Below are 17,233 nucleotides of genomic sequence, written 5' to 3' on the forward strand. Positions count from 1 at the left end.
CTGCTGGGAGGGGAGGAGGGAAAGGAATCTGGGAAGCTGCTACTGGAGAGGGAGAAGGAGAGATGCTGCTGGGAGGTGAGGAGGGAAAGTTATCTGGGAAGCTGCTGGGCAAGGGAATAAAGGGACAGCTGCTACTGGAGAGGGAGAAGGAGAGATGCTGCTGGGAGAGGAGGAAGGGAAGAGAGTTACTGCTGGACAGGAGGAGGAGGGAAGGTAGAAGGAAAAAAGGAAGGAAACGGCTGGCAGGGAGATTAGAGGAGGGGAAGGGGAGAGACAGGCATGAGAAAGTAGAGAAATTGATGAGAAGGGGTCAGCAGAGAAATAAGCAGAGAGAGACAACGATGCTAGATCTGGTGTAGGAGAGATAAAAATGAAGAGAGCAGTAAAGCTGGAATGAATCATATAAAAAGGAGAGAGGGGGCACAGGCTGGATGGAAAGGGGAGAGGGGCATAGAAAGAAGACAGATACCATATGAAAGGGGGAGAGGGCAGACAGTGGAAGGAAGGGGCAGATGCTGGATTGAAGAGACAGAGAGGGCAGACACTGGAGAGAAGAGAGTGAAAAGAAGATGAAAGCAGAAACCAGAGACGACAAAAGGTAGAAAAAAATAATTTTATTTCTATTTTGTGATTAGAATATATTAGATTTGAAATATATATCCTGCTAGAGCTGGTGTTAGACATAACTGGGGACTGCAAAGCCCAGACAGTACTTCTTTAGCTTCCAGCTGGCTTAGGGTGCTCGCTGACCAGAGGGCAGTTGCCCTAGTTGCATTCCCCTAACACTATTCCTGTCATGTGTGACTGCAGTATTCTGTTAGCATGATATTTCAAGGTTTTAAGGTTTCAAGGTTTATTAATTATTTGATGAATCGCTATATCTTTATACAAAGCGATGTACATAGTAAAAAATACAATTAAGTTAAAACACATACAGTATATATAAACAATAGAAATCCAACATGACCAACAGCAATTGGGTGGGAAGGGGGGTAAAAGTTACATCTGTTATATTGGGAAATACATTTAAAGGAAAGAACATTAGGGAATAAGGGAATTTTAAAAGCACAAATAAAAATAAAATAAATTTTAGATATTAAAAGCCTGTTTAAAAAGGAATGTTTTTAGGGATTTCTTAAAAGATAAAATGTCTTTTTCAATTTTTATGTATTGGGGCAATGAATTCCACCATTGGGGGCCAACTACAGAGAACATATCTAATCGTCGAGTGCCTATTATTTTTAAGGAAGGAACAACTAGTAAGTTTTGGGAAGAAGATCTAAGTGTGCGTGTGGAACTATAAGGAATTAACATTTTAGAAATGCATTGGGGTTGATTATTTCTGGTTAGCATTCTATAATAATTTGGCTTGTTCAGTTTTCTTGATAGTAGAGGGGATATATGTGAAGGGGAGGGAAGACAAATAATACAAAGCAAGGGTTGATCCTTGCTTTGTATTATTTGTATTTATAAAATGACAATTGTACAGAATATTGTTTCTTTTTATCTATAATAATAAAATGCTAGCCGCTCATGCGCACTCTCGCCGCTTGTTCCCTAAGATCTGATCTGTCGGACTGTGCTGGCGAGAGTGCGCATGCGCGTACTACGTCACCAGCCGACGATCACCTCCACAAGCCTGCTCCCAGCCAGCTGACGATCGCCTCTACAAGCCGGGACTGGGGCACAAAGAGCGCCTCCTGCCCCCCCCCCTCTCCAGGACGAACCGAGAAATGGAGCCGGGCCACCCTCCGAGACAGACCAGAGTAGTCAGAGTCCTTTGCCGCCCCCCCTTCCCTTCCCGCGGACCCAACTATGAACCTGGCGATTCAAGCAGCATGTGCAGCAGTCTTCACAAGCTACTTCGGGCCCTCCTACTGCCCTGATTTGCTCTGCCGCGTTTCTGATGATGTCATCAGGGACGTGCCAGAGTAAATCAGGGCAGTAGAAGGACCCGAAGCAGTGCGTGAAGACTGCTGCACACGCTGCTGGAATCACCAGGTTCGTAGTCGGGCCCGCGGGAAGTGAAGGGGGGGCGGCAAGGACTCTCTATCCGAGTAAAGAACAAACTCCAGGGAGAACGGCAGAGACCGGGCCTGTACTAACTCCCGTGGACAGGGGGAGCAGGAAGAGGTGCTGATGGATAGGGGTGGATAAAATGAAGGGAGGCCTACTGCTGGACAGGGGGAGCAGGAAGAGGTGCTGATGGACAGGGGGGGAAATGAAGGGAGGCCTACTGCTGAACAGAGGGAGCAGGAAGAGGTGCTGATGGACAGGGGGGGAAAAGAAGGGAGGCCTACTGCTGGACAGGGGGAGCAGGAAGAGGTGCTGATGGACAGGGGGGGAAAAGGAAGGGAGGCCTACTGCTGGACAGGGGGGAGCAGGAAGAGGTGCTGATGGATGGGGGAAAGGAAGGGAGGCCTACTGCTGAACAGGGGGAGCAGGAAGAGGTGCTGATGGACAAGGGGGGGGAAGGAAGGGAGGCCTACTGCTGGACAGGGGGAGCAGGAAGAAGTGCTGATGGACAAGGGGGGAAAAAAGGAAGGGAGGCCTACTGCTGGACAGGGAGAGCAGGAAGAGGTGCTGATGGACAGAGGGGAGGTAAAATAAAGGGAGAAGGGCTGCTGCTGGATAAGGGGAGCAGTGAAGAGGTGGTGGTAGACACAGGGGAGGTAAAAAGAAGGGAGAATGGACAGGGGGAGCATGCAAGGGGTGGTGGTGGACAGTCAAAAGAAAGAAAGACAAAAATACAGAAAGCGGCTAAGGAGACAGAGAGAGAAAGAAATACAGACAGAAACACACATATATTCTAGCACCCGTTAATGTAATTGGCTATAAAGCTAGTATTTTAATAAAATACATTCAATATAAAATCATAACTGAGGCTTGTGCGGATGGGATCAGATGATTTGCGGGGACCGAGATAAGGCGGAAACGGGGTTTTTAAATTTTAGTCTTAGTAGTTTGCTGGTCCACAAAATAATTTTTTTATTTCTGCCGGTCCATGGGTGTAAAAAGGTTGAAAAACACTGCGCTAGACAATACCTCAGTATAGGAAAGAAAATGATGCTCATACAACTAGACCTCTCAGCAGCCTTCGACCTGGTAGACCACGACATCCTCCTACAAACACTTCACTGTATAGGGATCTCAGGCAAGGTACTTTCTTGGTTCAAAGGCTTACTACAATCCAGAACATACAGAGTTAAAATAAACAAAGAAAAATCAGAACCATGGTCCAACCCCTGCAGAGTACCCCAAGGATCACCTCTATCTCCCACACTCTTCAACCTATACATTGCTTCCCTTAGCACCTACCTAGACAAACATGGCCTAACCTCCTACAGCTATGCAGATGACATCACCATTCTCCTCCCCTTCGACCAACCGGAACCCACCATGATAGGCACAATACACAAAATACTTGAAACAGTAGCAACATGGATGACAGAGCACAAACTAAAACTTAACCCGGACAAAACAAACTTCATCCTCCTAGAAAACAGCAAACCCCCAACCTTAACAAACATAGTAATAAACTCGATCTCATACTCCAATCATCCCATGCTAAAACTCCTTGGAATACTAATTGACAGAGGCTGTACCATTCAACCACAAATCAACAAAATAATAAAAACATAATTCGCAACTATGAGAAACCTAAGATGAAGTTTGAAAATTCTTCAACAGGAAACAATTCCAACTTTTGGTACAATCTCGAATCCTAGGCTTAATAGACTATTGCAACATACTATATCTCCCTTGCCCAGCAACCATGATAAACAATTACAAACAATACAGAACACAGCCCTAAGACTCATCTACGCGCTGAAAAAATATGATCACATCACAGAAGTATACCACGACTCACACTAGCTCCCAATACAAGCAAGAGTACACTTCAAATTCCATTGCCTACTATTTAAAGCTATAAACGGAGACAGCCCAACCTACTGGAACAACTGACTAACTGAAACTACCTCAACCAGACACAGGAGAACTCACACACTATTCACTCACCCACCTACCAAAAATGTCAAACAAAGAAGAATATACAACAACCTACTAGCCACCAGAGCAGCAAAACTGGACAGACAACTCACAAATCTGCTATCCTCGACCACAGACTACAAAACCTTCAAAAAGTACATTAAACCTTTATAACAGAACCAGACCCCCCAACCCAAAACACCATCTACATAGCAAATCAAAAATATTCAAACCACTCATTAGACATTTACTAGTATCTTGACAATTCTCTTGTATTCCACCGAATGTATTTCATAACATCATGATAATTCTTGTGTAATTCGCCTTGAACCGTAAGGTAACGGTGGAATAGAAATCACTAATGTAATGTAATGTAAATCAGGTAAAGAGAATCCTAAGGAAGAAAGAAATTGAAAGAAGTACTTCACCTCTGAATTCTCCTTCTGGTTTAAATCGCCAAGTAATAAATTGTATGGACCAGCAATTGGATGAAATAAAACAAATTCATAAAAATCATCTTTTACAATATGCCATTTCTTCGGAGGGATATAAAATAAAGTTACCATTAAAACATCAACCAAATATGAACGAGACAAATGACAAGTTAATATTTCCCAATCATTAGAAGAAAATGAATCAATCTTTATAAAATCAATGGAATCTTTCAGAATAATAGCTAAACCTCCACCTCTCTTTCCATCTCTGGACAGAAGTAAAATTTTATAGTTATGTGGAACATATTCATTTATGATTGGGTCATCATTAGATGTTAGAAAAAGAAAATCTGTTTTATAAATTTTTATTCATTTTCTTATGTTACAACAAGTGTATCACTTAAATTCATTAGAAACTTGAATATACACACTTGATTAATTCTTATATTAACATCAAATTTAACATTTCTTTAAAGATTAATATAAAGTTATATTATTATGTCAGAAATCTAAATTTATATAGCTCTTATTGAATATAATGGTTCCCCTCCCCTCCCTCCCTCCCAATCAATAATACATAAAATCAACTTTATTGCAATTTCATTCAAATATTGATATAATGTGTAATAATCAAAAAATACAGTCCCATCCCATTCCCCTCTAATCAAATATCTTATCATGGGAAAAGTTAATCATTCATTACAGAAATTTGTTAATGGTCCCCAGATTTTTTGAAATTTACTTACATATCCTTTTTGTGTTGCAATGGTGAGTTCCATTTTGTATATATGACATACAGAATTCCACCAAAAATTGTAATTCAACCTGTCATGCTTTTTCCAATTATATGTTATTTGTTGTATTGCTATTCCAGTTAAAATAAACAGAAGTTTGTTGTTACTTGATGAAATTTGACTTCTTGCTCTCATAGTTGTTCCAAATAGAATAGTATCATATGTCAAGGCTACCGGATTTTCTAACATCCTATTGATTTGAGGCCAAATTGATTTCCAGAATGATAATATAAATGGACAATAGAATAAAAGGTGGTCTAATGTCACTACTTCAACATGACAGTGCCAGCATCTATTAGACTTAGAACTATCTATCTTTTGTAAACGAACAGGGGTCCAAAAAGCTCTATGCAGAAGAAAAAACCAAGTTTGTCTCATAGATGCTGACACCGTACATTTTAACCTCCAAGACCAAAGTCGTGGTCATTGAGATGCATTAATTTGATGCTTTATCTCAATGCTCCAAATGTCTCTAAGACCATTTTATGGTTTTTTTATTTACAAATCCGGATATTAATTTATACCACTGTGCGGCTTTATGATCTATTGAATCCATCTGGAAACATAAGAATTCCAAACTATGATAATTAGTAAGATTTTTCCATTCAGGGAACCCTTCCTGAATGGATTGCTTCAATTGCAACCATCTAAAATATTGTGATTTATTAAGATCAAATTTATGTTGCAATTGTGAAAACTCCAGCAACTTACCATTTTTTATTATATCATCTAAAATACGAATACCTGCTATCATCCAATGTTTCCAGATGATTTTAAAACCGCCAATCTTGATCTTGGGGTTTAACCAAATCGTTTGAGTTGTTGATTTACTTATTGGAATAGGAGTTAGATTACTTAGATATCTTAAAGTTTTCCAGGTATCCATAAATATTTTATGCTCTTTATATAACCTGGCATTTTAATACTAACTACATGACTAAGGCGCAAGGGAAACAAGTCTCCATTCTAACCAGAACCAGTCTGGAATATTATCAGTGGGCTCTGGGAGGATCCAATACATACCTTGATGTAAAATATAGGCTTGATGATACCTATAAAAATTGGGAAAATTTACCCTGCCCTCCACAATTGGCTTTTGCAATGACACTAAAGCAATTCTGGGATTTTTACCAAGCCAAATAAATTTTGTCAAAATCCTATTTAATTTTTTATAAAAAGATTCTTGAAAGAAAACTGGTATCATGCCCATTTGGTAACAAACTACAGGCAAAATCATCATTTTAACAGATTGAACTCTTCCCCCACCAAGATAAATGCAAAGGATTCCATTGCTCACACATTTCTGTCACCTTTTGTAATAGACATTTTTCATTTATTTTCATTGTTTCATCCATTGTTTTTGTAATCCAAATTCCTAGGTATTTAATAGCATCTTCCTTCCAAACAAAAGAGAATGTATCAAATAAACCTTTTGTACAATGTATATTTAATGGAAGAACTTCTGATTTATTCCAATTTATTTTATATCCTGAAAATTTTCCAAATTTTCCAATCAGCTCAAGTAAACATGGAATGGTAGATTCTGGATTCCTCAAATACAATAATATATCATCTGCATAAGCAGATACCTTATATTCTCTATCTGAATGTGGTATACCCTGTATGTCCTTTACTTGTTGGATAGCCAATAAGGGTTCTAAAACTATATCAAACAGCAAAGGAGATAAGGGACAACCTTGTCTAACTCCCCTCTGCAAATTAAAACTTTCTGAAAAAGTATTATTAATATATAATCTAGCAGAAGGGGAACTATACAACGTTTGTATTAGTTGTATGAATCCAGGACCTATACCAAACCATTCCAATGCCTGATACATAAATGTCCATTCCACTCTATCGAAAGCCTTCTCTGCATCCAGGGAAACAGAAAAAGTAGGCTCTCTCATTTTCTTTGTTAAGTATAATATATGAAATGCCAATCTAGTATTATGAGATGAATGTCTTTGAGCAACGAATCCTGTTTGATGCATGCCTATAATATGAGGGAGAGCTTTAACCAATCTTAACGCCAATATTTTTGCTAGTAATTTACCATCTACATTTATTAAAGATATTGGCCTATAGTTTGAAACCAAAGTAGGATCTTTATTTGGCTTTGGCAAAACAATAGTTAAAGATTCTGCCATAGTGCCAATAATAGAACCTTTATTAAGTTGATACTGATAAAGATTTAATAAATAAGGTAGTAGGAAATTTTGAAATGTTTTATAAAACTCTACCGTATATCCATCACCACCTGGAGCGGATCCAACTCTAAGGGATTTCAAAGCTGTTCCTAATTCTTTTAGTGATATTGGCTCTTCTAAGCTTCGTTTTACATGTTCAGGAATTTTTGGACCCTCTAACATTTTCAAAAATTCTAAACCATCTTTTTCTTTGTCTAAATAAGTCTCGGAAGAATAAAGAGATCTATAAAACTTTAGGAATTGTTTTAAAATAGGTTCAATTTGTGTAAATGTTTCACCATTTTCATCTTTAATGGCAATTAATTTTGATTTTCTTTTTTTCGCTTTAAGATAATTTGCCAATATTCTTCCCGTTTTATTTGAGTTTCCATAATACAATGCTTGCTGAGAAAATAAATCTTTCCTAATCAACTTAGATGAAATCTCATTATATTTGCCCTTAACCTTTAACAATTCTTGTTGAATAGAATATTCCCATTTTTCTATAAGTTTAGATTCTAAAAATTTAATCTCCTTCTCTAAGTTTAAAAATTGTTTCCTAATCTGTTTTTTAAGATAAGCAGAATAAGAAATTATTTGTCCTCTCATTGATGCCTTAAAAGCATCCCATAATATTTCCATTGAGATTTCGTCCTTATCATTCAATTGAAAGTACCGTAATCCTTCATTTTTGTTTGAAGATTCTCACAAAATAATGGATCAGCAAGCAATGTATTATCAAACTTCCAAATTGGTCTATTAGTATTTTGATCTGTAATCTTAATTTCAATCCATACTCCACCATGATCAGATAAAATGATTGGATCAATGGCAGCTTGTGTCACTTGATGTATCAAATGATTTGAAATAAAAATATAGTCTATTCTTGAGAAAGAATTATGAACATGAGAACAAAAAGAGAATTCCCGTCCATCAAAATGAAGTATTCGCCAAATATCTGTCAAATCATAAGATTGTACAAAATTATCTAATCCCAAAGATTTCATAAATCTTCTTGGGTTTTTATCCAATAGAGGATCCATAACAGCATTGAAATCCCCAGCCACTATTAGATTTGAAGTAGCCAGTGGTAAAATCAATTGTTGAAGAGTCTTAAAAAATTCATTTTGATTTGAATTAGGGGCGTATATATTAAACAACGTCATGGTAGTATTTCCCATGCTCATTTCCACATTTACCCATCTGCCATGAGTATCCGAAGCCTTTAGTTTGAATGAAGCAGAGCATTTTTTATTCACTAGAATAGCAACACCCGCTTTTTTCCCTATAGCTGGAGAAAAGAAACAATGCTTGACCCAACCACCTTCTAGCTTATTAGACTCAATATTTGAAAGGTGGGTCTCCTGTATGAAACATATATCCGCATTTTGCCTCTTTAAAAATAATAGTGCTTTTTTCCTTTTTATCATATGATTCAGACCATTAACATTCAAAGATAATATTTTAAGATCCATTTATATTTTTATAATATATTTTCCTAAAAATTAAACAGTAAATACTTTTTCTTAATAACTTTTCCCAATACACAAAATATTTTATAATGTCCCCACCCTCACCCAACCCTCCATTATATATCTTCCCCCATCCCCACCCATCCATCCCCAATTAAATACGAAAACTTGGATACGCAGATTGAGGTTAGGTATAAATAACTCCCACAAGCTATTACAAAATTTAACTATAATTACTACCAGTAAATTTTCACTGTATCAATTAAACTTATTTTTAATTCTGAATCAAGCATAACCCTTTTTCTTCTTCTTCTTCTTTTTTTTTTATCTTAAACTTATAAATCACAAACCTGAACATGACATATCAGTTTTACCATAAGAGATAGAGTATTATTTCCCTTTCACTAATTTAATTATAGACTCCCAATAAATTTGCAATTAATAATGGGTCTATATCTATGTCACATCTTTTATTGTAAAGTAATTGTCTTCCTAGTATTAAATTTTAAGGGATGTTAAAAAAATTACATGTATTGAAAGAATCTATAAGAACTTAAGGTCTATCCCATATCTGTAAAGGAATCCTCATCTAATCTTGCCTTCTTTTAAAGTCCTGAGGGTGATTCAAACAGAAATCAAATATTTCAAGAGAGAAAAGAAACCTCTCAACGCCACTAATCATACACGCGCTAATTTTTTTTTTTTTCCCTCTCATCGACGTTATAAAATAAAATCTTGTCACATGGATGGCCTACGATTTTTGGCTCATATCACGAGAAATGTAACTCCTTAATCAACGATACTATAACCCGAAGCGTTAGAGTAACATGTTTTTGATATAACAAAATATAAATATCTTTGTGAGGTACAGGTATGAAACACAAGAGAAGTCATAAAGATGAAAACTAAAATCATACCAGGATGGCCTGCAAGTTATAATAAGATCGCCCAGCATACATTCTTTCAGACATATTTTTGAAACGCAAACTTAACCAGAAGTACCTCCTCTAACAGGAAATCACCCATGTTAACCAATCTTATTCTGTTTTTACTAATGACAGTATATTTGTTGATGTGATTGAAGGATTTCTTCTTTTCCCCTGTAAGTAACGCCCCTAATTTTTCCATATCCAATCAGCGATTCCTTTAATATAAGGTCTTTGAGTGAAAAAGAGATTAAATCCTGTACTAACATTTCAATCGATCACTGCCAGTACCACTGTCTTACATGTAAGTCTACTTTTATCTATTAAATCCTTAAATGTATTCTGAAGATCACTTAAAATTTTATGTTCTCTTCTTGTATCGCTGTTAAGAATGTTCCATGTTGTTCAAATTATAGTTCCACCCTCGTGCGATTCCATTCCGTTGCAATAAAAGTTCTAAGTCTTAACCGAATTTTCTTTATATTTCTGTTAACAAAAGTCAATATCTATAAATCAAATATAGATAAATTATAATTAAAAATTCCCTTTAGGTATCTTTAAGAGGTCATTGGTTGTTTATGTTGCTCGAGAAATTCTTGTAATTTTTTAGTGTCCGAAAAATTTTGAGTTTTATTTGCAATTGTAACTTTCATTACTGCCGGATAAAGGAGCCCATATCTAGCCCTAGTGATCTTAATTGGGGTCTCATGTCCAGGAATTGTTTTCTTTTTGATGCAGTTTCTCTCGCAAAGTCAGGGACAATGTGTATTTTTGCATCCTGACATCTGAGATTTTTGTTCTCCTTGGCTAATTGACAGATTTCTATTGCTTGTTGATGTCTCAAGAGTTTAAAAATTAAAGTCCTTGGACCCGTTTGAGAGGTTTTCTTCTGTGTTGGTATCCTGTGTGCCCTTTCGATCTCTAGTGCAGTCTTGAATTTTAACGGCAACACTTTAGGCAGGAACTGTTCCAGGAAAGTTATAGGATCGTTTTTTTCCATCCCTTCCGGCATTCCGATGATTCTTAAATTATTTCTTCTTTCACGGTTCCGGCTGTCTTCAAGGACTCTTTTAATTTCTTCAACCTCCTTCCATATTATTTTGCATTGTCTCATGTCCATATTTAATTGCTCCGAATTGTCACATCCACTCTTTTAGTAAGAATTGCAGCATCGTCGATTGCTTTTTGTAGTTTTTTATTGCTATCTATCTAAAACAATTTCTTTAATTTGCCGCAATTCTTCCATAACGTCGAGGCTTTCATCTGATGGCAACGGAACTTTTGAAGGAGGAGTGCCCGGCTCCGGCTTTGATCTCTTATTACTTCCTGTACCGGATCCTCCAGCCCCCGAATCACACTTGTTCTGTTTGCTAGACGCCATATTCTGATAAAAATCAGCTTTTTTCTTTTAAAATTTAATTTTTATTTTTGTAGTATTTCTATAAATAGAGCTTGTCTGCACGGAGCTACTCTCTCACCCAACCATCAGAATTCGCGTCCAAGCCACGCCCCCTAGAAAAAGAAAATCTAATTTTGAATCTTCTAACCAATCTTTTATTAACGAGGTTTTATTTCTAAGTGATCTAATGTTCTGATATGATCCTTTCAAGGTAATAAAGCTAGTATTTACAATAAGGTCTTGTCGACTAATATGAATCAGATTCCTATGTCTTCTTGAATGAGGTTTAGGAAGACTCCGGTTAGAAGTAAGTACTATTATTTGAAAAGGCCCATCTTCAGAACAATTATGTATAAACCAGCAGTCAGGTAGTAAAAGGAGGCAGAGCAAAGCTCAAACACCAGAGCAGGAGAAATTCAGCTGTGGGATCTGAAAAGAGCCGATGATTAAAGAGCTGAGTAGCAGCAAACAATAGCAGCTAACCTCCAAGTCCCGATGGTAAAGTGCAGAAAAGCAAGATTCTGATGGTAATTTGCCCTTTCCTCTCTGAGCACACTACCCAGACCCTTGTCCATGTTCTTGGTGAATCCGGAAGATGCAGATTGGAACACACTCTCAGCGACAGCCAGCGGCAGCAGAAGGCTATTATCCTCCATAAAAGGAGCACAACTCAAACAACTGGTATTGGAGCCCACTAGGGCCCAGGCGATACTAGACCTGGTACTCACCAACGGAGAAAGCGTCTCGGAGGTCGCGGTAGGCGATAAGCTAGCCTCCAGTGACCACAACATGGTATGGTTCACCCTCAGGAAAGGTTCCACTAGATCAAGCACGACAATAAAAGTACTCAACTTTTGAGGCACTGACTTCAAACGCATGGGAGATTTCGTCCATCAGGCCCTGCAAAACCAAGCTTGGACTGATGATGTAGAGGCTATGTGGTCAACCTTGAAATCTACCCTACATGTAGCAATGAACTGCTACAAAAAATCAGTAAGCAAACGGCGAAGAAACAATAGACCGCAATGGTTCACCGCAGAGATCTCAGACCTTGTAAAGATAAGAAACGAGCATTCATTTCCTACAAACATTTGGAGACAAGGGAGGCTAAATTTGAATACAAGGCCAAGTCTACAGCGGTCAAAGCGGCAGTCAGAGAGGCCAAGCATCGGGTTGAAGTAAACCTAGCAAAAAACATTAAGAAGGGGGACAAATCCTTCTTCAGGTATATTAGTGACAGAAAAAGAAACACCGACGGGATAGTGCGCCTTAGGAAACCAGACGGGAATTATGTAGAATCAGATTCAGATAAAGCCAAACTCCTAAATGAATACTTCTGCTCAGTCTTCACCTGCAAGGCACCGGGGTCTGGTCCACAGTTACAGGCAAAGCGGAGTTCGGATGACCCGTTTCGGAATTTTGAATTCACACCCGGTGACATCTACGAAGAACTATCAAGACTCCAGGCGAACAAAGCCAAGGAACCGGACAATCTACATCCCAGAGTGCTCAGTGAGCTCAGTGATGTCCTAGCGGAATCGTTATCCGTACTCTTCAATCTCTCCCTGAGTACGGGAAGAGTCCCCTTGGACTGGAAAACAGCCAATGTCGTTCCTCTGCACAAAAAGGGTTGCAGGGCAGAGGCTGCAAATTACAGGCCGGTGAGTCTCACATCGATAGTGAGTAAACTCATGGAAACACTAATCAAATGAAAATTGGACACGATCCTAGACGAGGAGAACCTACGCGATCCCCACCAACATGGATTCACCAAGGGTAGGTCCTGTCAATCCAATCTCATCAGTTTCTTTGACTGGGTAACAAGAAAACTATATTTGGGAGAGTCCCTGGATGTCGTGTACTTGGACTTCAGTAAAGCTTTTGATAGTGTCCCCCACCGCAGGTTATTGAGCAAGATGAAATCGATGGGATTAGGTGAAACACTAACTGCATGGGTCAACGATTGACTGATTGGTAGACTTCAGAGGGTGGTGGTTAATGGTACCCCCTCCAAAACGTCGGAGGTGACCAGTGGTGTGCCGCAGGGCTCGGTCTTGGGCCCGATCCTTTTCAACATATTCATAGGAGACATGACTCAGGGGCTTCAAGGTAAAATAACATTATTCGCCGATGATGCCAAACTATGTAACATTGTAAATAACAACAAATTGTCCGACAGTATGGTGCAGGACCTGCTTTCATTGGAACATTGGTCCTTGACCTGGCAGCTTAACTTCAATGCTAAAAAATGCAAGGTCATGCACCTTGGCTACAACAATCCATGCAGAACGTACACATTGAATGGAGAAACCTTGACTAGGACTGCAGCAGAACGAGATTTGGGGGTGATCATTAGAGAAGACATGAAAACTACCAATCAAGTGGAGAAGGCTTCATCCAAGGCTAGGCAAATGCTGGGTTGTATCCGGAGAAGCTTTGTCAGTCGGAAACCTGAAGTCATAATGCCATTGTACAGAACCATGGTGAGGCCTCATCTGGAGTACTTTGTACAATTCTGGAGGCCACATTACCTTAAGGATGTGATGAGAATTGAGTCGGTTCAGCGAATGGCCACCAGGATGGTTTCGGGGCTCAAGGATCTCTTGTACGAAGAAAGGCTGAATAAATTGCAGCTATACTCTCTCGAAGAACGTAGGGAAAGGGGAGACATGATTGAGACATTTAAATATATCACTGGTCGTATCAAGGTAGAAGATGATATTTTCTTTCTTAGAGGACCCTCGGCTACAAGTGGGCATCTGCTAAAAATCAAGGGCAGGAAGTTTCATGGCGACACCAGGAAGTACTTCTTCATCGAAAGAGTGGTTGACAATTGGAATGGGCTTCCAGTGCAGGTGATCGAGGCCAGCAGCGTGCCAGATTTTAAGCATAGATGGGATGCTTATGTTGGATCTCTAAGAGGGTAGAGTTAAGGGGATGGGTCATCAGAGTGTGATCTCTCAAAGGGTAACTAGGGGGGAGGGTCAATAGAGTGGGCAGACTTGATGGGCTTTGGCCCTTTTCTGCCGTCACTTTTCTATGTTTCTATGTTTACTAATTCAAATCCAAAGTTTAAAAGTGATAAATCACCTGGACAGGATGGTATACATCCCAGGGTGCTAACAAAACTCAAAAATAAACTGCTGACCTGCTGTTAGTGATCTGTAACCTGTCACTAAACTGCTTGCCATGGATTGATATCATGGAATATTGCTACTCCTTGGGTTTTGGCCAGATACTCGTGACTTGCGTTGGCCACAATGAGAATGGGCTGCTGGGCTTGATGGACCATTGGTCTGACCCAGTAAGACTATTTTTATGTTCTTATGCTCGAGCTTACTGCAATCTGCTTCTAACTGGTATCCCGCAGTGTCACCTCTCCCCCTTGCAATCTGTGCAAAACTCTGCTGCACAACTCATCTTCTACCAACCTTGCTACATTCATGTCAGCCCTCTCCTTAAGTCACTTCACTGGCTCCCTATCTGCCATCGCATTCAGTTCAAGCTCCTATTGCTGACCTACAAATGTGTTCATTCTGCTGTCCCTCAATATCTCTTCTTGCTTCTTTCTCCTTATACACCTCCCAGAGAACTCCGTTCCTCAGATAAGCTGCTCTTAGCTTTACCCTTGTCTTCCACTGCCGATTCCAAACTTCATTCCTTTCATCTAGCTACCCACGATGCCTGGAATAAATTACCCAAGTTTGTTCATCAATCCCCTTCCCATGTTTAAAAGCAGACTGAAAACCCACCTTTTTGATATAGGCTTCAATCCTTAACCCTACTCCTATGACCTCCAACCCAGCCAACTAATTAACCATGCCCCTTAACTGTATCCATGACATCCTGTTTGTCTGTCTTGACTGTTTAGATTGTAAGCTCTTTCGAGCAGGGACTCACTGTTTTCTTCTTTTTTGTGACTCTGTACAGCGTTGTGTATGTCTGGTAGCGCTATTGAAATAGTAGTAAGTAGTAGACTTATGGTCTGTGGCCAAGAAATATAAAAGAAAAAAGACAAGTTAATTTAATAATGAATTTTAATGAGTATAACTAGTGGATAGACTGGATGAACTGTTCAAGTTTTTATCTGCTGTCATTTACTATGTTACTGTGTAAAAAAGTGAACTGCCAATTTGTGACTGCCTTTGAATTATTCCTGCTTGTGCTTCTAATGCAGGTTTCAAAGATTAAAAGAACTTGCTTTCCAATGGCAGCTTATGAGGAAGAACAGCAATCTGATACCGAGTCAGAGCCTGAGTTTTGTGAGATGATGGATAAGGAGGTAAGTGGTACTTGTAATACATCGATAAAAACAAAAACTGTGGATACAAATATTCTGCAGGCAAATTTATCAACATTATCCCTAAGCATCCAGAAACATACAGACAGATAGAGCGGCTTATCAGCAATCTGGAATCCTTATCCACACACTGATGAATCAATACAAAATTGCCTCCTTGCTGTAGTGGAGCATAAGTGGAACTGAACTAATAGGAAACAGCTAAATCTTGTATAGTTCTGTTGCGGATATACAGGAGTGTGTACTTGAGTTGTTGATTACCACTTCCCAAGAAACTGCAGAAGGGTATCACTTTAAGAACACGAAACTTCTCTCCTTTTGCAGTGGAGAACAGCACTCTCCTCAGTTTTTCCTTCTGCAAGTGAACTCAGAAGCTGTTTTTTGCTCTGCTGTGTTCCTATTTGCATTTTTGGGTATTTTTGCATTGTATTTTTTTAATTCTTTGTAGCTTTGGTGCTCAGAGGTCCCCTGCTTGGGCATACTCCATTGGGGAAAGGAGCGACCGTGTTCCAAGTGCCATAAGAGAAAGGGACTGGAGCTTTGGGCTCAGCTTACAGTCAGTCCTCCAAGGCCTTGGAACCCTTGAAATCCCGGAAAAGTCGGTCTAAGGGGAAGAGATCCTGCTCAGATGAGCTAAGCAGCGATGAGGCAAAACACAAGCACATGGTGGTAGATGATTTCATCTTCTCTTCTCTAGTCTGGGGGTACACAAAGAGCCTCAGGACCTCCGATGCAAGACTTCTCTGACTTTTGTCAGCTTTTTGTGGAAAGCTTATTTATTTATTTATTCAATTTTCTATACCGTTCTCCCAGGAGAGCTCAGAACGGTTTACATGAATTTATTCAGGTACTAAAGCATTTTTCCCTGTCTGTTGTAGCGTGGCCGGCCCTCGAGGCTTGCGGTAACCGGCCCACGCTTAAAATATTCTCCCCAGCGTGCTTCCCCAAGAGGGAGGAAGTCCCTGTTGTGAATAACCTTATCCTATGTGCATAAACAGAATGGCCTCACACAGGTAAGTAATGAAATACAAAAATCAAATTTATTGTTCAACTGAACAGGTCCAAGCAAAAATGCATCAAAAGAAAATGTACTCCAAAGGTCTTGGTCATAATCATGAAAATAAAATATATTGTAATTACCAGCCTGGTCTGGATAACTTTCCCAAAGTTCTTTCATCAATGTCCCAGGTATCACAGAGTCTCCAGAAGTCCTTGACTCTCTCAAAGTCTTACTTGTAAATTGGCAAACAAACTATGTCCTTCTGCAATGTGCAGTGCTGCCCTTTCAAAAGTAGTGGCAGCAGGCTGGCGGATTTGCCAAAGCGGCTCCTTCTTACCCAGAGCAAAATAACCTGCAAATCCTCCACTAAGGTGTTGGGCAAATTCTGCCCCAGCTTTCAGGATATTCACTCCTTATGAAAGCAATTGCTGAAGTTTTAACACAGCAGCCATCTTGGCAAAAAGAAAAAAAAAACTTCTCATCAAAGTAAAACCCTTCGCTAGCATACATCCCTTTAGCTAGCTTGCTCAAGGAAAATACTATTTTTACAGCAGAAATGGAAACATTCAAAAAAATATAAACTCAGAAAGCAACTCAAACTAATTAATATCCATTTCCTCAATCAATCCCACCTCTGGTAAAACACTGCAATCCATGGCTTCATAATCTGGGTTTACCAGGGTTGTTCCTTCTGGTTCAGAGTCCAGCATTTCAATGTCCTTTGGCTCTGGG

At 39.2% G+C, this 17,233-nt stretch overlaps 1 protein-coding gene across 2 annotated transcripts in view; it reads left to right on the plus strand.

The window, feature by feature from the left end:
- The window catches only part of EBNA1BP2 (EBNA1 binding protein 2), a 201,046-nt gene that overhangs the window by 6,558 nt on the left and 177,255 nt on the right, over nucleotides 1-17,233 (plus strand). For both annotated transcript variants that reach the window (XM_033916176.1, XM_033916177.1), the window contains exon 2: nucleotides 15,379-15,483. In XM_033916176.1, the coding sequence (XP_033772067.1) occupies nucleotides 15,409-15,483 (75 nt within the window). In that variant the 5' untranslated portion in view covers nucleotides 15,379-15,408. The remainder of the gene's footprint in view (nucleotides 1-15,378; nucleotides 15,484-17,233) is intronic.

Source organism: Geotrypetes seraphini, chromosome 12 (assembly GCF_902459505.1).
Source record: "Geotrypetes seraphini chromosome 12, aGeoSer1.1, whole genome shotgun sequence".
Classification (NCBI taxonomy): domain Eukaryota; kingdom Metazoa; phylum Chordata; class Amphibia; order Gymnophiona; family Dermophiidae; genus Geotrypetes; species Geotrypetes seraphini.